Source organism: Aplidium turbinatum, chromosome 16 (genome assembly GCF_918807975.1).
Source record: "Aplidium turbinatum chromosome 16, kaAplTurb1.1, whole genome shotgun sequence".
Classification (NCBI taxonomy): Eukaryota; Metazoa; Chordata; class Ascidiacea; order Aplousobranchia; family Polyclinidae; genus Aplidium; species Aplidium turbinatum.
Genome location: NC_137487.1, coordinates 7,193,799 through 7,220,673, shown reverse-complemented (window position 1 = coordinate 7,220,673; position 26,875 = coordinate 7,193,799). Strand labels below are relative to the sequence as shown.

Below are 26,875 nucleotides of genomic sequence, written 5' to 3'. Positions count from 1 at the left end.
TGCAAAGTTGTGGATCACAACATCACCTAATGTCTGATTTGGTGCACAACATGTAGGCTTACTGGCTTTTCAATTGGTTTTGAGTCATAGTTTTTACAAGCAATTCTTTACAAATTTCAGTGTGCTAAAACCACGTTTTCAACACGCAACGTAGGAAATACCGGTTTGCGTAAAAGATTCTCAAAGCAACAAAAATATCCAGAAAAGTGTTTCGAAAGTTGAGATTAATGATTTCCTTGAGTAAAGATCCTATAGGTGATGAGTTCCGATTTGCAGCTCAAGTTTACTGTGTAGCTTTCTTTCAAAAGTACAAACTCATCCAAAATGTCATTATTGTACAACTTGTTTAAATTTGTTCTAGATGCTTGCAACTACACATCAGACATGCGATAAAATTTCCATGGAACTTCAAACAATCAATGATGTGCTTAGTCTCTTGATACATTTGTTACTAGACTATCAACAGTTAGCGAATCTTTTCCAACATAGCCTGCAATAGAATAAATTTCGTTTGTATTATTGAGCCGGTGAAGCGGTTTTGAAGGAGCGTTCCGTCCGCAGAAAATCTTTTACTTTTTAATACTTAAGTCTACTTCCCACAACAAATTTAGCTTGCGAGTAGCCTACTCTTTCCAGCTTTCTCTCATTTTGTTTACATCTTCTTGTAATTTCATTAAATTCATCAGCTGATTGTCTACTGAACAGTCCTTTTGCTGTATGAATAAGTTAGGGGGATGAATCTCGTTTAGGAATGTAAACCACGTAATGACATAGATTAATTTAAACTGTAGGCTGCTTTAATAAATGGACAGCTTTCTTTAGAATTTTCTATCTGGCCGGTTACAATTGAAAATGACACAAGCTTAGATTCGATCAATTACTCCAAAATTGATATGGCATCAGAATAACACTGTACACTATGGACCTAACTAGATTAAAGCAATGTCTCCACTAGCAGAAAATAGGCAGGAAGGATTTACTTCCTTTAGCTTGAAAATCTTTCATCTTTCCAGACATATTGGATCAATATGCCTGGCCCACGCAGTTTCTGAAGGCAAGGTTCAACTGGTCAAGCAAGAATAGTAAGCTACACGCTTAGCCAACGCAGCACCAGTTTTCGAGTTAAAACAACAGAAAAACCGCCTCGATGGTAGCTCAAGTGGTTAGCGCGTGACTTCGTGAAAGAAGAAGCTTGAATATTAAGCGGCGCTGGTTCGACTCTCGTGGTGTGGGCTTGAGCAATGCACGCCGAAGACTGCTCTCCATTCAGCGGCACATAATGGATGGAATAATTCCCCTGCAACAGCATTTTAACAACCGGAAATTTCACTGTGTCAGTCTCGGTAAACGGCCCTGCGTCAACAGCCTCTACAAGTATGCCAAAACTACCAGGAATAACCTATCAAGGCTTTGTCAGTCCGAGGATAAAGATTCAAAACCAACCAACCACACCGTTCAGTGATAGGCATAAATCAGTAGACTTAATAGCAGCAGATTTTACGTATTGAAGCAGTTGAACATAGCATGCCTTAATACGACAACGATTTGTTTTTAATGAGAAACAAATGAAGTAGCATCTATAGTACAATGATGGAAAAATACTTGAAACTACCCATTTCACTCAAAAATTTGTTCATTTTTAAATTGGTACATTTTTATTTTGTAATAAAAATGGGCCCCCCTCAAAAGTGGAAAAACGAAAAACTACTCGTTTTTCCCTTACAATGTTATGCTAGGGGGGAAAGTAGCCCGACTTTCTCCCCTCTCGGAGCCCCTGCATCTACAAAGGAGCTGTTAATTTAGTTAATTTTTCATTTTGTTTGTTTGTTTTGTTTGTTTGTTTGTTTATCTTTATCCTGCATTGCGGGAAAGCGGACTTGAGCGCTATGCATCGGTGTACGCCTTCCGACGTACACCTGACCCACGCTGCAGCCGACGGCAATGTCTGTTTCCGGTTGTCTACTCTACTTATGACTTAAATTTGGTACTACCCATTACTCGAAATCGATCACTAGGTAGAGGCAATTATCGTTAAGTTTCTTGCCCAGAGAAACAACAGCAAGTGCGGGTGGCTGGAGTTGAACATGCAGGCTCTCGACTGCGAGCCCAACGCGCTAACCACTCGGCCACGGCTGCCGACTCGGCCACGGCTGCCGACAAATGATTCCACGTTCATGCGATATTTTCAGCAGTATTATTACTGTGGTTACAGGTACTTTAAAATGGATAAATAACACATGTGACAATTCAAATAAACATTGGGTGAATGATTATAGTCTACTCGAAAATCTCACCACAGCAAAACAAAGAACGCAGTGTAAAGCTGCTCTCGAAGGGACGGTAGCAAGGGTTACAGTCGATTGCTTATGAAGTGTAACTTTGCATGAAAAAAATACTTCCAGAGATTTCACAGTTCCAAAGATTGTGTTAAAATGGCATTTCAGGTAATCGTTCAAACTGGAGCTGCACTTTCTGGGTTGCATTTCAAAATTACTGGCAAAGTGAAGTTGCCGAAAGTCAATGTTAGACAAAAGATTTGAACTCATTGCTACGCAAAGTCGCATGTAGATTACAGGTAGAATAAAAAAAAATGCTAATGTAGGACACGAGCTTTTACAGGACTTCAATAAATTACAAAAAAAAGTTAATAGGCTACCACAGAAACCAAACAAATACCAACAACAATTCAACATTGACAAGCATTTGAAACCACATAAAAACTCCATTTGAAATGGCCTAAGCCTTCATAAAATTAAGATAGATTTTAGAACAGGGATCTGCAAACTCTTATGCAACAGATACAAAGCAGACGATATTTCCACAAACTGGACGTCGGAATGTGGCGAATGAAAGCTCACGATCTTGTCGCAGGTAAATTAAACAGACAGGTACCAGTGGTTGCAGACCCTTGGTGTAAATTTAAACCAGACGACAACATCGATCAAGCAAATCGATATGTGAAAATTAAATTCCATTCTCAAAACAATTAGCCTACACCAGAAATCTAAACATGATAAAAGCAACGTTTCTGGTAAAAACAGTTTTAACAGTTAAGTTTAGCAATAAAAAAGCACTATATATTATCTAATTTTTAAAATAATGAGTTAAGGTTTTTGTGTCACGCACGGTTCTTATTTTCGGGTGTGTTTACTTATGGAAGAAGCTTTTATTTAACGAAATCACTATTTTGGAAAAAACGAAACTAGATAGCACAAAAAGTACCAGTTCGGCAACAAAATGTTTTTTGCAGAGAAAAGGGAAGAACTTAGACTAAATAAGAGATAACTACAAGAGGGATGCGTCGCTATCGATGTGAGAAATATTTCCTTGTGTCAACATGTTTAAATACAGCCGAGTTTGTACAACGCAAATGGACAAAGCAGTGCTACAGACGTCAACATTGTCCTAAGCCTAAAGCAAGGGTGATTTCCTAGAGTGGCCAACTCCAAGAAACATTGCTACGGCGCGTACGTTAACAATAAATGAGTATAAGTATGGCAACATGAACAAAAAACAACACTTTTAATCGCAGACAGGTAAGAATGCTACAACAGGGACTTTAACGGGGTACATTATCTGACGGGTAGATTTACCAAAGCAGGAAAGATTGACGGCATGATTAGCTTAATTTTGAATTTGAGATTGGCAAATATGTGGTTGAGACAAAGTTATCGTCAACAAGTCCGCAATGAGTGAATGAGAGTAAAAAAGGGAACATTTTAGTCCATATGTCATTGATTAGGTCTTGCAAAGAATAATGAAATGCTTTTCCCTAAATGCAGAAGGCATATAAACATAAACAAAAACATGCGAATAAATAAAACAATTGATAACAACGCACACAACACTGAATACGACAGTACGTCAAACAGGAATTCTTTGCACGATCCATTCACCGATGTCATTGATGCACTGCTTCCTCGTGTCTGGAAGGTCGTGGATGATGTCGTGGTAGCTGCCTTCATATACCTACAGGGAAGATATCGTTTGATTTCGTCCTCTGTCATATCGCGTTACTTCGCTGCAACCTTATATTCACGTTGGCGCAGTTGTGATTTTATATCCGGACAGCAAATCCGTCACCTTTTTACATTGATTTAACGTCTGCAGACGTTGAATCAATGTAAATAGCGACCGATTTGCTGTCTGGGTAGTTAACCGCTTCAACCCAATCAGATAACAATGCCTTTTTTACTTTGATAAAACGTCTACAGACGTTGAAGAAGAAGTAAAGCTTTTTTTTATGTAAGACTAATAATCGCGCTGTCATCATCATTTCACCAGCAATGCATTTTACGCCGTAAAATTGATGTCAAAAAAAGATGTGAGAGACAAGCAGGTGCCCAATGCCCAGGTTTGAAAAATATGTAGAAACAGTAATACTGGGCTCAGTTGAAAAGCAAGTTTATAGAGGCACGACCGAACTTCCTACAAACTACGACAGAAGCAGAACGAAAACGAATCAACTGAAGATTACTAGTCCTAACATTCTAAGATATTAAGCAATTGCCTTTTCCTTGAACTGGTTGTTAATTACAGTACGGTACCTTTAACGTCTTATCCTGACTTTTGGCGCACTCATCCAGCCATTTCGATCCTTCGATATCACAGATTGGGTCCGCTCCTCCGTGGAGTAGGAGAAAGGGAGAAGAAAACTCACTTCCAACTTCCGCGACTGTTTGGGTAATGCGGAGGAGCTCGTAAGCCATCTTTCCTTTGACAACGTTGCTTTGCAACGGGTCATTAGCAAGAAGTTTCAACTGAAATGTGTGCAATACATTTGCCTCTAAAGTTCAAACCCAAAACAAGATAGCTCCTGTGCCAGTGGGTTTGTGTCCGTTGCTATGACAACCGGGTAACGATCAAAACGTGGCAAGCATTGATAAGCGATGTCACAATGTCCAACAAAAGCATATACCGTAGTTACAAACTGATCAAAATTTATTGGATAAAGATAAGTCTCTTCAAATAGACTAAGTCGTACAGTATACCATAGCCAAGGTTAACAACTAATGATGAGTAGGCAAATACAACAACTTGGTAGGAAAAGATCTAACACAAAACACTAGCTAAAACACAATACATATGCAGTGCTATAACGGGTTTAACATGATTTATTACAAAGAGATATAACATAGTTAAAAAATCAACTTAAATGTTTTCGACACGAACGTGTGTCCTCATTAGGAATTAATTAAATCTGCAATGTACATAAAATGAAAACTATCAGATAAATCAGACTATGCGCATGCCTGTATTTTACACCTCATGTGATCTGTTACCCATCGTATAATTTACTCGTAATCATTCTTGATTATAGGCAAATTGTTCGTAAACAATTGTTCGCAAAACACTTGTTCGTAAACAGTTGTTCGTAAAACAATTGTTCGTAAGCAGTTGTTCGTAAAATTAAATCCCTAAAACAATTCTTCGTAAATCATTTCTTGGTATACATCAATTCTCAATTGCATGCACGAAGAAATGCTTTATGAAGAATTGTTTTACAAAGAATTAATTTTACGAACAATTGTTTTACGAACAATTGTTTACGAACAATTGTTTTACGAACAACTGTTTACGAAAAAAACGTTGGACACAATCATTCTTGTATCACTTGTTCACTTTGTGCTTTTCAGTCCGGAGTGTCGTTACAGTTACTTATAGTGCATAGTCTGATTTATCTTATAATTTTCATTTTATGTATATTGCAGATTTAAGTAATTCCTGATGAGGACACACGTACGTGTCGAAAACGTTTTTGATATTTTGATTATGTTATATCTCTTTGTAATAAAACAGGTTAAACCCGCTAAAGTTACTTTGTTTTGTTTGTCTATGGTTGAGCAAACTCTCCACTAAAGCGGAACTTTCATGAATAGTAATGCAATGGATTAAGGTTGTAAACGTGGTAGTTCTATGCTCATTTCGAACCACCAAATGTTATCTTACAACTGAAAACAATTCAGCAAAGTACCTGATCTTTGTCCCGAGTTGATCCTTTGTCGTCCAGCAATGAGACTTGTGTGCCAGGAATGATCGTGGCCGCGACATTTACGAGGAATTGCTATAAACCACACAAGATGCAGACATTAGCATGGCTTTAGCAAGCCAAACAATAACAAAAGTTTCCCTTTTTACAACGTTTCAACGTCATCGGGCGTTGAATCAAGGAAAAAAGGAGAATATTGTCTACTGTGGTGCTGCACCGGCATGCCGTGCCAAAGTTGATGCTTTGGCTGAAATTCAGGCTTAATCGTGATGCCAAAGAGAAATGCCACATAACGTACAACAGACAACAGTAACTAACAGAAATATTCTTTTGAACACCAAACACATTGACCCCACCTTGAAGGATGACGCCATCTGTGGGTCAGTTCGTAGCATACCACCATGTATGATCACTCCTTGGAAAAGCTTCGGTTTCTCGTGCGCACCGAGCAATGCCAACGCTCCTCCCTTAAAGCACAATGTTGAATGAGTGTTTATAAAGTTTTAGAACAGAAGAGCTTGTGGTCAAAAGTCAAAACAGAAACTTCTTCGCAAAGTGTGCGGGATCATCAGCAGTGGCGTCCCAGACCGCAAATCAAACGTTTTTTACTTTGATTTAACGTCTGCCGACATTGAATTGATCAGTGTAAAAAACGTTTGATGTGCTGTCAGGGGTGAGCTAGCGTAGTAACACATCTGAAGCCACAAGGTTGACAATAGGACGATCTTAAAGCCTTCCCCTGAAATGTATTATACTTTTTCTAAAATGACTTAAAAACGTGTGTTTTTTTATGTCAAGTATAGCATGCATGACTGATTGTTACGGTAGCCGTGGTGGCAAAAAGCCACAAAACAGCAGTTGATGTTGTGAATTTTATATATTTAAAGTCAATGCTTTGAAATGGATCAACGTGTAATGCAGATGCTTAACTAGTGTTAGCTGAAGATTTGTTGCTGATCTCTTCTTCATCTACAAAACAACACTTAAGATTCGAACCAGTTACCAGATTGGCTTAAACTTCCCATTACTAAAACCATAAAGCCAGGACAAGCCTTTTTCACCGTTTGACTCACACCATAATAAACATGGCACATCGATAATAATAAAACGACAAACTACAGTTCTGAACGGTTAGATCAAACCATTGCTGAGCCAATAGGAACCGCGTTACTCGTTGACGGGCATTTTGAAAAAATAAATTAACATCTTTTATGAGTGCGAAAATTGTGTGCAATTAAACCAGCGGTTGTAAAGCGTGAAAGTTACCATTGATTGCCCGAAAAGAAATAACGGGAGATTAGAATGTTGTGATGAGATTTCAGCAATATGTTGATGGAAGTCGCGGATGAATATCTTGTAATCCTTGACAGTTGTTCGCGGGCCTTCACTTTCTCCGTGACCAACTAGAACGAGCAGATAAAAAAGATAGAAAAAAATTTTAGCAGAAAAATTGATATGAAAAAAAAATTGTGATGTAAGATCATGAATTGAAAACCAAACGTAAAATGAACTGTCAATCAAGAATCACAGTCGAGTGGTGAGAACCCTGGTATGGAGCTGGAAGGGCGCCGGTTCGACACCACTCAAGAGCGTGTGGCTGTGTCTTTCACAGGACACTTGAAGATTGGCTTTCTTGCCTCCCCGTACACTTAATCTAAATCTCCAACCATTGGGCGTCACCTTGGATATGACAAACAACAACTGAAGAGCGTGAAAAAGTAAAACAACTCTCTATAAAAAAAAATAAAGGCGTTAGGACTGTTAATCATTTGTCCAATCCCGGTTAATAATTTTCAACTTGTGAAAAAAATAAAACATTGCTGACAGATCTTATGCAAAAAAGAAAGAACAGACATCACCCACCATGGTCATGTGAAAATACAAATCCACCCAAAGAGTTTAAATGAAGAGCAAGTTCCTCAAAGCGAGCACAATGGCCGCCAAATCCATGAATCAAGAATACTAAAAACCTGCAACATTAATACAGTAGACTACTTTAGTACTTTCAATGCAGGTAAAGTTACCACTAACGTACTTTAGTCACATTTTATACCTAGTGAGTACGGTATTTGAATAGAGTGCAACCCAGCATGATAACAAGTAATTAATTGGCCTTTGAACACACACTTTTCATAACTACTTTTGAAACGTGCCTAATTTTGACATGTGATATAATAGCATCTGGACTGGAATCCATACGCTAGGCCTGTCTTTGCACGGCACATAGGATTGCCATATTTTAATGTGTTTGGCAGACTACTTTGAATTTGGCATATTGATATATTTTTGGCGTGTTTTTATTTTTTTTCAGCATTGTAAATAGTTTAAAAAACTCTGTCTTATCAATGCGCAATAGCCTATTTACAAAACTTCAGGTGTGAAAAGGCAACTTTTCCCGAATCTTAATGCTTTTTATAATTTTGCATATTGGGTTGATTTTGTCAATAGCTTGATTATATACTACCATAGACTAATAGTCCAGTCGTTGAAGCGAAAAAAAGGGCCAAACCTTGACTTAATTGGTGTAAAGCTGAAACTTTGCACATTGTTTCTGTTGATTATGTACATTGACCAAAAAAAAAATCCCTGTGAAAACCTTTTGGTGAAAAAATGTTATCCGCCTTTTTTGAAAATCCGCCATTTTTTTTTTCAAATTGGCGGATAAACAAAATTTGAATATTTTTTCGAAGTATCGTCATACTACGGCTTCTTTAAAATATGATATTATCATTGTCACAATTAATTAGCAAGTAGGTACTCAATAACAACTATATTTGACTTTAAACGAAGTGACATTAACAAAATATTATATAATAGCTTACGCTAATGCATACCGGTAATAGTTCCAAAAACGATAAATTTGTTCACTTATAGCCAGGTCCCCCATAAACATTGGCTCGTAAAAACACGAGAAATACACGTGTATTACACGAGTTTCCTCAGAATTTCACGTGTTTTTCACGTGTTTTTCACGACCAATGTTTATGGGGTCAATATATGGTTTGACCCCAAAAAATTCCTACAAAAGGTTTTCCAACGGTTTTTTCTAGTATTTATCATCAAGAATAATATATTAAAAATCTAGGAGAATCAGAGCACCGGAAAGTTGTCATTTTCAAGTTGGCCGCCAAAACTGTATAATGACAATAATTCACTTAATATTCATGCTAGAGCTTTAATTTTGGCGTCTATCCCTTGGTTTAAGGTGGTAAGAAATTCATTAAAACAATTCAAAATGAAATTAACTAATTAGTTTAATGGAAAGACTGATATGAAACAAAACCAATAGTGAAAGACTGACAGTACAAGAATCACACACCACTTATTAAGTTAGTTACATTCAGTTGCTTAATAAGTCCTGGTCATCATTCTCATCCAGTAATGACTGATTGTACGTACTGTCACAGGCATCGTTGCACTGTCCACATGCTGAGGTACAGGGTAGATTATTCTGCCTACACCTGGCAGTTGCAGAGGATAATCTATAAGAGGGAATCTGGCTCCGCATTCATGTCCGACTCTGTTGTCACAAACTGACTGCCTTCCAGTTTCCAACCCCACCCGCAAGTTTCCATATCACTCTCCTGTCCTAGCCAGACCATCATTTGGTAGTAAACCCTTAGAATTAGACAGTGAAATTTTGTTGATGACTCAAGTAGGTGGTAGGCGTTCTGGTGTCACAAATGATTGGGAAGAGACTACTTTTTTTCTTAGTACCCTACTCTGTAGTGCAATGACGAGAGGGAATCCGTCCGCGTTCCGTCCGCGTGCCCCCAAAAATCACAGCCATCGCTTGACAATCTTTGTTCACAATGGATGCTGCTGTCTGCTTTGGAAGAAGGAGGTAATTGGCACAGTCTTTCAGAATAGCATCACCCTTTACCAGCTTGTGAAAGACAGTTTTTCTTACCTACACCAAAGATTCTTGATGTTGTGTCACATCCAGTGCCTGGCATGTAGAAAAAGTAAATGGGAACATAATTCTTCACCCATCACCATTTTCAGTTCGTTTATATAATACACTTTGTCAGCATTTTCCTTGTCGGAACGGAAATATAGATCTCTGTTTACTTGTTGCGCATAATGAAGAAGCAGGACCAACAGATCTGTGTCTTCTCCAATCAACGTTGTCGAGTGTGACACTGCACTAAGAACAGTAGCCTTCACAATCGGAACATCAGCATCCCCTGGAGCATTGATCACTTCGCAGCCTTTAGGCTACCCCGACGTGTTTTACTGATCGAATAGGTCGATCATTTTTTTTTTGTTTATGTACATTAACATTATCCTCGGCCACAACACCATTCACAATATTCCTCAGGGTTTGATCTGTTCAAGATGTGAACACATCTTTAGAGATGCCTAGTCCTGTTCCTCATCCTTTGGTCGCCCAGATTTTCGACGTTTTGCCTCAATACTCTGCCGCATTACAGGGTTACGTTAAATCCATATATAAAATTAACGCTACAAGAATGATGGTATAAACAGTGCAGCATGCAAATCGCCACCGCAATATTCAATACGACCTTTCACGGCGAATGACCAATCGTCAGAGCGACTCTCACAACACTCTAATATAGTCCTTGCAAAAACATCTGTTTTAACAAAACTAAAGCCAGATCTGTCCGTGAGAACTCGAGTCCCACAAGACAAACAATGAGTCTTATTGTCGAAATTGCCATCAAGAATTCGAACACTTCATTTCCTTGTGATGCAGGACCCACTTTCCTGTCTGTTGTTCTTAAGCTGTACCATGGCCACCTTAAGATACGACCTGATTTTTCACATTTTGCAGAAATTTCCAGGTTATTCTAACTTTGGGCGAATGTTTAAATAAATCTTTCTAAAAATTAGATTTTTACGCTTTCTTTATTCTTTTCCTCAGATGACACAATAGGTTTAACATCCTCACATGTTGAAAAACAAAGAAAATTTGATTTCGAAGATTTTAGTCAGACTGTTAATTTTTCAATAACAGTCTGATTTTGCGTTGTTTATCTTACTTTTTCTCATTTGCTACTGCTTCCCCAAGGCAGCAAAAACGTTTTATGTCATTAAGAAACCGCAAAAAGTAAAAACATCTCAAAAAATGTCAGTCAAGCACTAGCAGTAGCTGTAATCAAAATCTGCAAAATGTGACAAATCAGGCCGCAACTCTAGGTGGCCATGGCTGTACCTATATCGATTGGGTTGGTGTAACGTTTACGACAGTCTATGTGTACTTTTCGACCAGCTATCGCAACAATGTTGTCCCCTCTATTAGTACTGGCAGCATCAATCCCATCAGCACCCTGGGATTTTTTTTTGGTCATTGTACACAATGAACAGAACCAATGTGCAAAATTTCAGCTTTACACCAATTAGGTCAAGGTAAAACCCTTCAACAACTGGACTATAAGGTGTTGCGACCGTGCCATATTTTAATGTGAAAATGCATTGTAACTACCAAATGTGGCAATTCTGTTTGCCATGCAAGATGAGGCCTAGGGTTTGGCTTCCAGTCCAGACTCCAGATGCTACTATAGCAATGTTCACGACATAGCAAACAGTTTAATCAGCAGACAGTTCTTTGAATATTAAATTTATAAACTCCAGTTTGCCTGCGATGAGTCCCAGAAATTAGAATTTATGCTGTGATAGGAATCACATACTTTGGTTGTGGATTCGGTTTCCAATACTTGCAGTACAAATGCTGACCATCTTTGTTGACCAAGTGATCCGTTTCAGAAAACAGCTTTCCACTGAATGTCTTTGACATTTCTCTAAAATACAGAGTGTGCAGAAAAACTTAAACAGTGCTTACGTTTCTTTACAATTAAGTTAAAGAAATGTATCTTGCCAATAAACTACAAATCAAAGATTGTAAACCAAAACACGTTATTTCTCAGCTACATTAAACTCACCTGACATAGAGGATAAATCCTCAATTTATTGCACTGTCAAGATATTACCACAGCCCCAATGACCAAGATATTCCACAGATCAATTTTTAATCACAACCAAATTAACATATGATTTCTGTATAACGTGGAATAGTAAGCAGATGGAACACTAACATAAAACAAGAACATGGTGAACGACGAAAAATAAACAATGTTACTGTGAAAACATAATGTACGTCACAAAAAAAGTCATCTTCATATGGAAGACAAACTTGTTACCAGAACTTTAATGTAACTTGCTTGACATTTAGTATCCAAAGAGTCAACGTGACAATAAAATTATACATGCACAAAATAAACACAGCCTGATAATCGCTTGCTGACAATGTGTCAACAAGCCCATTCACTGAACCTGTAAGCAGATTTGAAAAGAGAAAATAAAACAACTGATTACGGCTGATAGCATACATTAGACACAAGGGTGGATATGGTGGAGTGAATTTAAGTTTCTTCTTCGCATCAGTTTCATTATGCTTTGTGATTAACCATCTGTCAGGCATGCTGTGTATGGGTAAACATTTTTTGTTTATGGAAAATGACACAAGCAAATCAACCAGTAAAAAAGCAAACAAGAAAAATGTAGAATGCCCAAGCAACCACAATACATATGACAAATTTGCCAAGCGTCTTGAAATCGGTTGAATAAACATTTCAGACAAATACATAAATCCAAACATAGCAGTACTGAGTAAGAGAAGTTTTGTAGCTGCCTTTTTCCAATCATTCAACGAATGTCTCGATTGGAAAAGAAAACATCCCAGACCAACCCCAGCAAAGTAGAGGGATAAAAAACCAACACAAGATGCTAAGCCTTCTTTATTTGCCATAAAAAAACCATTGCGATTATCGTTAAACAAAACCGTTGTTGCATTAACAGGTGGATAAGATAAGACAAATTGGTAAACAATTGCAATTATTGCAGATAGCCACAAGCAATGTCTAACTTTAAACAATTTCAATAGCAAAACTGCTGAGGTTTTCACCAGCGCTAATGTAAAGAAAAAATTCCAGTGTATACCGTACTCAGTGACATGCTCATTGTACCCAGACAATTTAACTGAAATTAGTCTCAGCAGGCCAAGAACAACAATTGGCCATGAAGAGAATATTTGAAATAACATTGCTGACAAAGTTAATCGCGTAGAGCTTGCAGAGTCCAGTTCATGACTCTTTCTTGCTTCTCTACATACAACAGCATTAGTTATGATGTAACCTCCCACACCCAAGTCAAGCAGACCAGTTCCAAACTTTTCAACCTTTGCAAATCTTCTTGGAAAAGCATGAAAATCCACAGCTAGAATACATATGCACGTTGCAATGTTTACATATGCTCGAAAACTTGTCAAAAAAGGCATTTTAGAAGAAACCACCATTCCTGAACCTATGTCTTCACCAAGCTTATCTGCAGTGTGTTCTTTAGTTTTTACATCTTCAAGGCCAGATTCGTTTTCTTTTTCATTTAAATACGACTGATAAAAATACGTTGAAACACAACTAGCATTATCTTCTAATTGCTGGAGATTTTTTGATGATGTTTTCCACAGCAACAACAAAGCAGATGTGAGCAATGTGATGGAAGTCAATAAAATTATTGATGTTACATTAGAAAATTCAGTCAATATTAACGTTATTGGCAAAATTAGCAAACCATAATCGAGCAAGTATCGTAGAAATTTATTTTGAAAAACAAAGCTTGGCAAACAACTGAGAAGAAGAGCTCGTGCAAGGACCACTAATGGCGAGAAGCTTGATATTACAGTTATTTCAAAAACAGAAGTTCCATTCAATCCACTGACAAATTGTTCCTTTTTTAATTTCCAAGACATGCCATCCATTGTGGTGCAATATTGAGATATTCTGGATTGATAGGAACCAAGGTGTGATACAAGTAAGTTGCAATGTGATCAAGAAATACTCATAAAAATTTTCGTTTCACATTGAAATGATGTAGTCTAAGTGATTACAGGTGTAACATATCTGCAAATTTAACAAAAAATAAATAACAAATGATGAAAATGCCCCTTCAGCGAATAACTGTTTGTTGTGCAGTTACCAACAAGCAGTTATTTGCTGGAGGAGCATCTTTCTTACTGAATTTATATTAGATTACGTTTGCTTGATCAAATAATGAAGAGAAGTATGATTTATTTCAGTAGCCTAGGCCTATTATAGGTATTGGTCACAGCGGTAAACCATAATCTCTTCGTGGGAAAATTGTAACATAAGATTCCCGAATCCGTTCGTCTGTATGTATCGACCGAGAAAGAAACACTTCTTGAAACGTCTATTCAATAAGTGTATTCCTGTAAAATTAGCCCGCGGCTATCGAAATCGAGATGCAATGCCTTACACCTCTAAAAAACTGTCACTACGATACAGATTACTTGGATAAAAGACGGAGAATTTTTCCAGCTAGCAAGCACCAAATAAACCAGTTAAATGTGCGACCGACTTCCAACACACAACTTCAAGAATGAATCAGAAAAATTTGTGATAACTCAAAGACACATCAGCAGTTCGTGTGACGCAATATTTCATGTTTAAACAGGTTTCAACAGGTTTGACACAGGTCTTACGAACGATGGGGCAATTTTGGCTCATGTTTTAGGAATTTCCATGACGAAATATTCAGTAGACTTGAACGGTTTTTATATGACGTTTGCAGGCCTCGAAATTCGTTTTTGCTGACGGCGGTCAAACGTGTCCGGTCTGAGCAGCTATTTCGGCGGACAAATTAAGTCTCACGGCGGACACACCAGTTTTAGCGTCGATCGTCATGCTTAAATCACTTTATCTTGATAATTCTTCCCCATTTGAGAACTATAGCTACTGTTTAGAAGACTTTTTAAAATTTTAGCGAAGTCACTCTGAAGGGCTATCATCAGCACAACGACGTGCGCTTGAAGAGTCAAAGCGCCGTGTAGCTGCTAAATACGCCGCAAAACTGATTAACTTCCACCGAACGAGGTCGTGTGGCTTCTTGCGTCACAATGCTCTGGGCATGAGTCGGAAAACTTCCACACTACTATTTGCTGCTGTGCAAAGTTTCACTTGGCTTTTTTCTTTTGGTTTATTTTTGTGTGTCATGTGAGCGAAAGCGAATTTTCCCTGGGCCTTTTCTTTCTTATTGTAATACCAAAACTTAACAAATTTTGCTGCATCTTGCTGTAATAGCCTACGTGTATTAATCTAATTTTGTAACCAATCTTGTCTTATCAATGTTACTCGGAGATCAAAGCCTCTTACTCGGAGATCAGACATTGTGACGTAAGATTTGAACTAAGTTGCGCGTGATTAGTGTAGAAGTACCGGTACTCCCAGTCCCATCGATTCTTAGCGAAGGATCCACCTTTGTTACGCTGATTCAATGTCAGCAAGAAGAATGTCATCAATAGTTGAAGCAACATAAAAATCGAAAGTTTTCCTGCTTGAACGGAAGCTAAGGAATACAGTATTCACATTTTGTAGATGCACGCTAGAATGCGCGGAAATTATATTCTCGCAAGAATTGTACGTGCTATGCAATGACGATTTGTATCGCTCTTGTGTTATTTTTCGGCGGACAAATATGACCGATCTAGATGGTACTTCCCGCGGACATCACATGCTGTGACGGCGGACATGTCCGCGGTGTCCGCCGTGAATTTCGAGGCCTGCGTTTGACCAGGCGAACAACCGTCTGGAACAGGTATATCAATACAAGAGTTGATTTTTGACATTTTTATAAAGCTATATAATTGCAAACGTTTTGTCACTTGCATGTATACAGAAAATAAATAGTTTTTTGCTAAAATTTGTGAAAAGCCCTGTTTTTAAACTTGTGTCTTCTTCCATGTTGGTGTATGTCATCTAGCTAGTAGCAAAGTACCCTAACCAGAAAGAGAAACATAGGTACTGGCAATGAATTATTTTCATATTTTTAAATGACTTGTTTTTATAAGCATTACAAGATCACCTACTGTAGTATACTACTTTTAATACTTAGAATTAGTTGTACTGTAGATGTAAATTGTTGGAGTTTTCCTGTCATTAAACTAGTTTGGTCATACACAATTTTTTTAACTATTAAACAGTCCAACTTTACACAAAATTTGTGAAAGTCTGACCACAACATGGTCTTCATGTTTTATTGGGTTTGTTTAATATTGACCAATCACAACCATAAAAACACTATTCACCTTTGAGCAAACGCGCAAAATGCTGCAAAGTGCAAGCAGGATGCCGGCCGGCCGGTTGCCGGACTGCCAAACAAAGTTTTTAATGATGGAGCTCAACATAGTGTTGCCTGACTACCGTCATTCTGGCAGAATAATTTTTCCGCTTTCCGCCTAAAAATGTCATCCGTGAATAAGTGCGAGGTATAAAATGCGAGCCGAGCTACTTTCGACAAATCTCAAATAAAACTATAATCCGCAACACATGCCACTTAAATTTTACATACATAAAATTCAGTATTAAATTACCTTTTCAGGGGTGTGCACCAATAGGTGGGCATTTGGTAGGAACTCCAAGCAGAACGGTTCAAAGATGGAGGATATATTTACGATAAACATTAAAATAATACAATTTTTGCATAATTGACACTTCTCCAAACATCTTCGAATAAAACTATAATCCGCAACACATGCCACTTAAATTTTACATGCATCGGATTCAATATTGAATTACCTTTCTAGGGGTGTGCACTAATAGGTGGTCATTTAGTAGGAACTCCAAGCAGAACGGTCCAAAGATGGAGGATATATTTACGATAATCAAGAGAATAATGCAATTTTTGCATAATTGACATCTCTCCAATAAACCTCAAGTAAAACTATAATTTGCAACACATGCCACTTAAATTTTACATGCATCGGATTCAGTATTGAATTACCTTTCTAGGGGTGTTCACCAATAGGTGGGCATTTGGTAGGAACTTCCAGCAGAACGGTCCAAAGATGGAGGATATATTTATGATAATCAAGAGAATAATGCAATTTTTGCATAATTGACACCTTTCCAAATGCCCACCTATTGGTGCACACCCCTGGAAAGGTAATTCAATACTGAATCCGATGCATGTAAAATTTAAGTGGCATGTGTTGCGGATTATAGTTTTATTCAAAGATATTTGGAGAAGTGTCAATTATGCAAAAATCGTATTATTTTAATGTTTATCGTAAATATATCCTCCATCTTTGGACCGCTCTGCTGGGAGTTCCTACCAAATGCCCACCTATTGGTGCACACCCCTGGAAAGGTAATTCAATACTGAATCCGATGCATGTAAAATTTAAGTGGCATGTGTTGCAGATTATAGTTTTATTTGAGGTTTATTGGAGAGATGTCAATTATGCAAAAATTGCATTATTCTCTTGATTATCGTAAATATATCCCCCATCTTTGGACCGTTCTGCTTGGAGTTCCTACCAAATGCCCACCTATTGGTGCACACCCCTGGAAAGGTAATTCAATACTGAATCCGATGCATGTAAAATTTAAGTGGCATGTGTTACGAATTATAGTTTTATTTGAAGATGTTTGGAGAAGTGTCAATTTTGCAAAAATTGTATTATTTTAATGTTTATCGTAAATATATCCTCCATCTTTGAACCGTTCTGCTGGGAGTTCCTACCAAATGCCCACCTATTGGTGCACACTCCTGAAAAGGTAATTCAATACTGAATCCGATGCATGTAAAATTTAAGTGGCATGTGTTGCGGATTATAGTTTTATTTGAGATTTGTCGAAAGTAGCTCAGGTCGCATTATATACCTTACACTTATTCACGGATGACTATTTAGGCGGAAAGCGGAAAAATTATTCTGCCAGAAGTCAAGTCAAGTCAATTTATTTTGTTTTAACAGCGCCATATATTAACAAATAATCAGAGTAAAATGTAATTGTCAAAACAATGCATTGTACAACTGTTGGTTAGATTATGGCGCAATCAGGATGGTAGCGAAAGACCATAAGCAGTCATCTAGTCAGCCACCACCCCATCACAGTAAATCTAACTACACATTCATACACACTAGTGTGCAGAGGCAGGCACACTACTTCATTGAATAAAAAGGGCTCGCCACTGAGATTGAAAAACAACTACTGTTGGTTTGAATCTGCATTCTCAGACTGAGTAAGCCGAGGATGAAGATTCAAACCAACGACCAAGAATTGACCAACCACCAATAATTAGTGATTGTGTGCTATAATAGGCTACAGCACTTGCGAAAGTTTTCCTGAAATAACGAAGAAAAACGTGGATACCACCACCGAATTGCAACAATTTTTATGTGAAGCATACAAAAACAGGGCAATTTGATACTAATAACTGTAGAGAACAAAGATTAATAAGTACGATATGATGATATAGGCCTACTGTAAAGGTAAGTTATCCTTTGTATTGAGCACTTAAGGTACGCATGTATATTCATGTAACAGTTGGTTTTTGAGATTTTTTTTAAAGCAATGGAACGGTAAATCTTTTATATCGTGAGAAATTTCACTCCACACTTGCACACACAAGAAATGGAGTGTTTTTTTGCCAAAGTTTGTTTCAAACCTGGGAAGAAAAAATCTGGTTTTAGCCTTATGTCTTGTATCATGTTGATGTATGTCGTCTAATTTAACAAAGTAGCCAGAGAAACATGCTGGCAAAAAATTATTTTCGTACTTGAACATGAACTGTGCATATGCCAGCTTTGCAAGGTCACTCACTTTTAATACCTGAAATTTGCTGTACATGTAGGTCGTCGAAGTTTTCCTTTCACCAAACAAACACGCTCTAATAAATTTGTTCTGAATCACTTCCACCTTGTGTACTAACGTTTTGTTGGCCCTACCCCAATTAATTATCGAATATTGAAGATTTGATTTAAATAATGAAAAGTAAATTAATCGTAATGTGGATAATGAGACATAGTATCTGATTTTGTAAGCAATGCCACATACTTTACTCAATTTTGTGCAAAGGTCAGAGATATGGGCGTTCCAGTTCAATCTGTGGTCTATCGTTACTCCAAGATATTTTACTTGATCAGTTTTGTTAATGCTTTGGCCGTTTAAGGTGAGAGAGAACGATTTTGCAACAGGAGGATTTCTACAAATGATCATAAAATTAGTTTTAGTGTAATTAATCGATAATTTATTGGTTCTCATCCATACATCAATCTTTTTTATTTCTTCATTGGCTTGTTGTTCTAGGCAAGTCAAATTATGGTGTGTCATGTTTAGGCTGGTGTCATCCGCAAAAAGAGTAGTCATGAAAGAGGACGCAGTAGGTAGATCGTTCACATATAATAAAAATAACAAAGGACCAAGGACTGACCCTTGAATGACGGTGGTGTTGCCTGACACAGCCAAATAATTTTTCCTACTAGCGCCTTAAAAGTTTCCAACTGTCACTCTCGTTTCACCAGCCCATTTGTTTATTGCAGAACAGATAAAAAAAACTGTGAACTTTTTTTTGAATACCGTAGTGCTTTTTTTTGTCAATTTTGAATTAATTTCTCTTCTCTAAAAAAGTTTATACCTTTTAAAACATGGATATTTTTATATATCCGGACTCCGGCCATTTTTGGGTCAGGACTAGAGATGTAAATGCAAAAAAACGAATCGTTTTTTTTTTTCTTTTTGAAACGTGTTTTTTTCAAAAAAAAACAAAAACACTCGTTTTTTTGTTTTTTTTCATATTTTTCTGGAAAAGTTGCAAATTTTTTACAATTTGCAGTTTAGTTTCATTACAGTGCTCTTGAAAAACGTTAAACTAGTAAAAATGGTTTTTATGGTTATGCTGAAATTTCTAAGTGTTTGTGCTTGCACTGCTTGGCAGCAGCATATGTTTTTTTGCATAGTCCTACGTTGTTTCGCTTTTTTCTTCATTCTCAGGCATGTTTGTGGCAGTAGACTTGACAAACATTGAATTAATGCAATTTGATACATGACATAATGTAGATGAGTTAATTTCTTTTTCCTTTTATGGAAGCATAGTTAATAAATATACACTACCTATTAACTATGATGGAAGCAGTGGCGTAGCTAGGGAATGTGCCGCCCAGGGTGGATTCAGACTTTGCCGCCCCTTCAAGAAAAAGCATGTGAAAATGAAATGCGTTTTATTATCAGATTATAATCAAAATCAAAAATCGTAGTCTGAAAGTGCGCTTGATTCACAGCTGATCATTCACAGATCCATTGCTAAACGACAATAATGTTGAATTACACAATTTCAGCAGTAGGGTTGTTCCAAAACTGCTACATATCGTACCAATAACACAAATAAACTTTTTGAGATCAATTTTCTTCGCTGATTCCGAATATGCTTTCGTTTTTTCTATAGCACATCAGGTTTATATTTTTATGTGTCAAGTCGCAAAAAAAATGTTTCTAAAATGTCACTGGGAATCACAACGCATGGTCAAATCCGCATTGTATAAACAGGCTTGAAGTTAAAATCGTCGCTATTATCATCATCATCATCATCAATGTTTTATTTGTCAGTAACAGGAACATAGGTACATGTTTGAAATATGCAATATACACAGTACAAAAGTTACACAAGTTCCCATACCGACAGGGAGACAACGAGACGACCATACGGTCTACTAGTCAATTGCCACCCTACGGAAATTACGATTTTGCCATTTAAAATAAGCTTACAAGAGAAAAATAATAATTGAAACGTTCCCGCGCTTCAACAACAGCATACGCACAAAAAAAAAACATATTGATGATAACGTAGGCCAAAACACAAAATTCCATGAAGCAAGCAGAGAATAATAAAATTTCCGAAGCAACTGACAAGTTGGTTTCCATAACATATCACTTACGATGCACTGTAGCTTTGTAAAATTAACGTTTTGATCTCTTTTTTGAAACAACGAAATGATAAGTTTTTTAGCCTACTTGGAACCTCTGACCAGAGCATTGGTCCCAATACCTGCATGGACTTCTTGCCAAATTCTGTGTTTGATCTGTTTATAAAATAATTGTTGCCTGTTTGATATCTTGTGTTATGCTGATGAATAGATGAAGCATTTGTAAATAAATCACAATACGTAGACGGATACTCATTCATATGAACTTTGTACATATGTTTTTTTATTTCAATGTTATGTATGTCTTTTAGTTTCAAGATGTTCATTTTGAAAAATAAAAAATTAGTGTGAGCATAGTAATTTTGTTTCGTAATTATTCTTATAACCTTTTTTTGTAATTTTATTAATGGATCCAGTGCACTGTCACAGGCCTTTCCCCAGCTTGAAATACAATATTGCAAATGACAGTAAATCAAAGCGTGATACACATCTTTTAAAGTGTCTGTGTTGACATAATTTCTGAGTTTAAGCAACGCCCATGAACCTTTTGCTACTTTTCCGCAAATTTTATCTATGTGATATTTCCATGTTAATTTGTTATCTATGTAAACGCCAAGGTATTTTATTTGATCTTTTTGTTGAATGCTTGTGTTACCAATGTTAATGTTAAAATTTTTTATGTGTTTTTTATTTGTTATTAGCATGTATTCAGTTTTTGAGAAATTTAATGATAATCTATTAAGCTTCAACCAGTTGTAAACTTTTTGCATTTCGGCATTCACATTGTTCTGCAAATTTATTTGACATTTGTCGCTCATCGTAAGATTGGTGTCGTCAGCAAATAGTTTAACATTCATGTTTGTTGAATTTGGTAAGTCATTTATATAGAGTAAGAAAAGAAGGGGTCCCAATGTCGATCCTTGGGGCACACCGCAGGTAACCTGTCTTGAGTTTGAAGAGATTCCATTGACGACCGTGTGCTGTAGACGATTGCTGATATAGCTTTTTAACAATTGTAATGGAAGGCCCCGAAAACCGTATGTTTGCAGTTTCTGTATGAGAATAGTGTGATCAACTGTGTCGAAGGCTTTAGCTAAATCAAGAAATACAGAGCAAGTTGTATCTTTATTATCTAGGTTAGTTAAGATGTTATCACAAACGTTTGACACAGCTAACGAAGTGGAATATTGTGGTCTAAATCCATACTGATGTGGTGTGATCAGGTCTTTTTTTGTTAGATAATTGTACATTTGTTCATACAGGCATTTTTCGAATATTTTGGTGAAGGGGGACAATAGTGATATGGGCCTATAGTTGGAACAATTTTTCCTGGAGCCACTTTTGAAGATTGGGGTAACTTGAGCGACCTTTAGTACATCAGGATATACACCTTTATCGATACACTCATTGAATAAGTTGGTGAGGAAAGGGGCGATTATTGGTGAGGATAGTTTGACAAATCTCATAGGTATTCCATCATGTCCTGTACTTTTAGAGACAGAAAGATTATTAAGATGTTTTAATACTTCTTCTTGATTGACAGGTTTTAGGAAAAAGGAGAATGGGACACTTTGCAATTTCAATAATGAGCCAGGAGACGGTAGAGGGATTTTAGATGCCATAGAAGGACCAATTTCTGTGAAATAATCATTAAAACAGTTACTTATTTGTGCAGGGTCAGATATTTTTTCATTGTCAGTGCTAATTATTTCTTCTGGTATGTGAGCTGTGTGCTTATGTTTGTACTTGATGATGTCATTTATGGTTTTCCATATTTTTCCAGTGTTGTGCTTGCTTTGCGTAATAAGAAAACTGTAATGCATTTGTTTTGCTTGCTCTTTGGTATAAGTAAGTACATTTCTGTACTTTTTGTATGTTGCTTGTGCAGAAGTGTTTGTTGGGTCTTTTATTTTTAAGTGATATAGTCTGTTTTTAGTTTTGATGGAGTTCAAAATTCCTTTTGTTAGCCATGATTTGGTCTTGAGTTTTCTTTCTCTTCGAGACAACAATCGTAAAGGTGCATGCTTGTTTAAAGTGTCATTAAAAGTGTCGATGAGATGATTAAATTTGCTATGAACTGAATCATTCCTTTCTGTGTATTGGTTGGTCAAGCTATTTTCCAGATCACAAACGAATTCATCAGCAACAAAGTTTTTCATGTTCCTTACTTTTTGTGTATATTTTTCTTGTTTTGGTTTTACAGAGTTTATCACAACTACAATAGGAAAGTGGTCAGAAACATCGTGAATAAGAACATGGCATTGAATTTTATTTGATTGGTCGTTGCTGTATACATGATCGATTAAAGTTGAACTTGTGGAAGTTACACGGGTTGGGGATTGTACTAATTGATTGCACCCTAAAGAGAGAAACGCATCACAGTAATTTTTTACAGCAGAATTTTTTGTCTTTGCTAACATATCAATATTAAAATCACCACAAATGTAATATTGTTTTTTGAAATTATTTAACGAATCAATGCACTCACAGAATTTGGTTTGAAACTCAATTAACTTATTTTTGGGATGCCTGTATAGGGTAGGTGCGGGACCCATGGGACAGATTTTTTTATTTGTTAATAGCGACTCCAACATAAATGCTACGTCGTCCATTTTTTCATAGTTTGTAGATCCACAGACTTACAAGCTATGATGTAAAAATTATTGAAATGTTATAATTAGTTATTGAGTTATTCAACATTTTATCAATGTTGTTGGTTGTCCCATGGGTCCCATACCTATGGGACCGATGGGACAGTGTTATGGGACCGATGGGACATATCCAAAATTGCACAAAAGAAGTACAAAAAATGATTTTATGAACTGAAATTGGTTATTTACATTAAAAGTGAAAAATCAACATGAAAAGTCAAGTTCCTTTGTCAATGTTAGTAAGCAATTGCAATATCCATGTGTAGGTTGTCTATACAGACGAAACAATCTCTGAGAAACGTAGAATGCCGCTTAGGCGTGTTGTCATATCAACTGGTTGTGGCAAGGATTATTTTTTCTTTATCTTTTTGAGAAATTGAGGCAACATCCTCATTGTTTGGAAAGACAAATTAAAATGCCTATTTAAAATGCCCTTGTCCCATCGGTCCCGCAATCAGCAATTTTGGAAAATATTTTTCTGCTGTCCATGCTGTTGACATCTGAAACTCCATTAGTATCACAAACCTTGCTTCTTATATCACTGATTTAAAACAACTTTATTGTCAATCATCGTTATTTCTGATATTTTCCACAGATTTTTTTTAATCCTATAGCTACAAGTTATTTTAGTGTCTTAAAATTAATATTTTGCCGCCATTGTTTACACAGTTGAGCTAGATTCTACTCCTTTCACGTGCGCAACCTGAGATACATATTTCGTGTCCAAAATCAATATTGCCAAAAACTATTCACTAGAGGGCAAGATATCGCGCTGTCCCTTCGGTCCCCGTGTCCCATCGGTCCCGCACTTCCCCTACTACACCAACTGTGCACTGTCTATTGTTTGATAAAGTAATATCCACCCAGAGATCTTCACATTCCTGTAAGTTTAGACTTAAATTATTAATTTGATTATACTTTATTGAACTGCTTACGTATAGCCCGACACCACCTGCTTGTATTTTAGCATCAGTTTGTTTGTTATTAAAGTGGACAAAATTATAGCCTTGCAAGCTAACAAAATGCAATCGATTTTCATTCAGCCAGGTTTCTGACACAGCAATAAGGTCCGGTGCTTCTTGCATTTCGACAAGCAGTGATTCTAATTTTTCAAAGTTGCCAACTAGGCTTCTCATGTTTACATGTAAAATCGATAGCTGGTTCCTATTAATATTGTTAGTTAAAGAGAAGGAGTTTTTTGAATAAAAATTTTTACAATCCGCAGACATTGCCACAAACAAAGTATGACCAACAGATGAATACAAAACCAATAACGCAGGACACGAAAGATTACAAAATGACTTTACAACAAAACAGATTAAAAGCAAAATCACCAACACCTGCATTTATAACTTGTAGTCAGGATAATCAAAGAATTCACTTATGTGTGACGAAATAGGACGGTGACCAACAAGCACCGAAAAAGAACAAATAACAAGTCTGGTTTAAGTGGTGTAAGAAACACTTTAGAAAATAAACAAAACACTATTATTGCGTTATGAAATATTTAATTTAGCAAGGATTTTGGAAATTGACTAAGTAATAATTTTAATGTGAAACTAAATTAAATTAAATTACGGTACTTTAGTTGATGAGAGGTAACTCAGGGCAAAATTCCGTCAAGCAGTGATATAGAATCAAATGAATTGTGTTAAAATGACTTGATTAAAATATGCAGCTTAAAAAAAGAATTAAGACTGGCGAGGATAATGGATATACTTACGTAGACGTAGCCTAAGTTAGTCGGTTTATGATATCGATCAATGTCGGAATACGAATTGTAAAATACAGTACGAGAAAAAAAAATACGAGTTCGGAAGGTGAAGATTTCAAAAATATTATTATTACGTCACAAAGGATGAAACTTAGGGGAAAAATATTAGTCAGTCTTGACCTAGCTGAATCTGATTACTGTACTTCAAAATTGTGTAGAACTACAAATTAATAGAATAACAAACTAAAATGTCAAACTGCGTCGCATTTGCATCGCTATAGGTCAAATTTAAACACTGAAAGTTCAAATATCTCAAAAACCTGATGGACTAGAGAAAAAATAAAATAAAAGGACACTTTCGGAATCAGCATCAAAAACCCTTCAAGAATAACACACTGAAATAACCTAATCGGATCTCCCTTCAAAATTTGCTGTTGACCAGAGTAATTTAACCAAGAAATAAAGAGCCCAAAATGTAGATACTTAACTCATGTTTAGCAAACAAACGTTTAAACGAAAATTCTTAGCCCACTGCATGTTCGGTACTACAAATACTAATAACTTTATGCAATTACTTTAATCAAACATACTTTGAGCTAAAAAGTGTTAGTCTGCGCAGGGGCGCGGGAAGTAGGGGTGCTCAAGGTGTTGCAGCCCCCCTAAAGCTAATTCAGCCCTCCTGGAATTTGCGATAAATGCTTCAGCACCCCCTACAAAATTCTGACAATTCAAAGTAGGCTACATAACGTTGTAAAGGAGGTGAGGCTTATTACTGATGCCTTAAACTTCGTTCAAAGTGTTGCAGTTGTAATTCGTGAATCGTCTAAATGTAAATCTTTATTCATGTCGCTGTTTGGTTCCGATGAAGTTGCCTGCAATTTGCTGGGTTTGTGTCCTACTCGTTGGTGAGTTCGTGCTTCTGCCCTCGCTCGTGTTGTTAAGTGCTACCCTATCATGTTGCAATGTCTGGCCGACATGACAGAAGAGAGTGCAATGAGAGGAGACGCACGTACAAAGATATTCGGCTTGGTAAAACAAGCACGCACGATGCGGCTTTATTTTGCGATTACCTGCAGCGGTGAAGTTTTTTAGCCTGCAGAAGCCGTCGCAAGATAGCTCAAAACAAGACGATTTCTGCTTCTACAGCTTTGGAATCCATCACCATTCTCCACAAACGGATCAAAAATCTCAGAAAAAATGAATCCGTTTCCAAGCTTGTGGAAGCAGCGAACGTCTTTACGTCTGCCAATAACCCAAAGACGCCAAGGATCCCCGAGTGAGCAAAACTCTAGTAAGATTTCGAAACACAGAGGAATCGGATGCTTTGTCGTCTGCGGGAGAAGGAGCTTAGAAATAGCAATAGGCTACACTGAAGCCCTTAATTTGGTTCAAGCTGAGCTTAGTTGAAGATTCGAACAGGCGGATCTGCTTACAGCAGCCAACAGAGAGAAGGCCCTTCTGAGCTGTGCAAACGGTGAGGAAAGATCTGATACTGAGATCATCTTTCCCGATGCCATGAGAAAGATCGTCTAAAAACGGAACTTACCTTGCTCAGCGATGTTGTAAGTGGAAAAACCGCAAACTCCGTTCAAAAGGTTGCTGAGATACTATCGCAACTAAACCCCCAAACACTATAGATCTTTTCAAAGAAACGCGAAAACTCGTGGAGCTCTGCCTTTTGCCTCCCTGTTTCAGCTGCACCATCAGCACTAGGGTGGCTCATTTTCCTTGATGTTCTTTAAAATTCTTGTCAGTTTGGAATAATATTCCATTTTGCTCACTGA

At 37.0% G+C, this 26,875-nt stretch overlaps 2 protein-coding genes across 2 annotated transcripts; both read right to left on the bottom strand.

Moving 5' to 3' along the window:
- Window positions 1-1,533: 1,533 nt before the first annotated feature.
- Window positions 1,534-12,009, bottom strand: LOC145785586 (monoglyceride lipase-like). Its single transcript, XM_082597249.1, has 8 exons — window positions 11,893-12,009; window positions 11,641-11,751; window positions 7,853-7,959; window positions 7,256-7,392; window positions 6,346-6,456; window positions 5,975-6,064; window positions 4,548-4,760; window positions 1,534-3,969 (listed from the first exon to the last, which is right to left on the bottom strand). Exons 2-8 carry the CDS (start codon window positions 11,745-11,747, stop codon window positions 3,865-3,867), a joined length of 870 nt encoding a protein of 289 aa, XP_082453375.1. The 5' UTR covers window positions 11,748-11,751; window positions 11,893-12,009; the 3' UTR covers window positions 1,534-3,864.
- Window positions 12,010-12,040: 31 nt separating this feature from the next.
- Window positions 12,041-13,898, bottom strand: LOC145785585 (glucosaminyl-phosphatidylinositol-acyltransferase PIGW-like). Its single transcript, XM_082597248.1, has 2 exons — window positions 12,472-13,898; window positions 12,041-12,420 (listed from the first exon to the last, which is right to left on the bottom strand). Exons 1-2 carry the CDS (start codon window positions 13,764-13,766, stop codon window positions 12,147-12,149), a joined length of 1,569 nt encoding a protein of 522 aa, XP_082453374.1. The 5' UTR covers window positions 13,767-13,898; the 3' UTR covers window positions 12,041-12,146.
- Window positions 13,899-26,875: the final 12,977 nt, after the last annotated feature.

Excerpts from the sequence above, each read along its gene's own strand:
- LOC145785586 (XM_082597249.1), bottom strand. The coding sequence starts at position 11,747 with ATGTCAAAGACATTCAGTGGAAAGCTGTTTTCTGAAACGGATCACTTG. Across the intron at positions 7,393-7,852 it reads TGTATTTTCACATGACCATG|TTGGTCACGGAGAAAGTGAA; the intron begins GTGGGTGATGTC and ends TGCTCGTTCTAG. Across the intron at positions 6,065-6,345 it reads AGATGGCGTCATCCTTCAAG|CAATTCCTCGTAAATGTCGC; the intron begins GTGGGGTCAATG and ends TGTGGTTTATAG.
- LOC145785585 (XM_082597248.1), bottom strand. The coding sequence starts at position 13,766 with ATGGATGGCATGTCTTGGAAATTAAAAAAGGAACAATTTGTCAGTGGA. Across the intron at positions 12,421-12,471 it reads TTACTGGTTGATTTGCTTGT|ATGGTTAATCACAAAGCATA; the intron begins GTCATTTTCCAT and ends CATGCCTGACAG.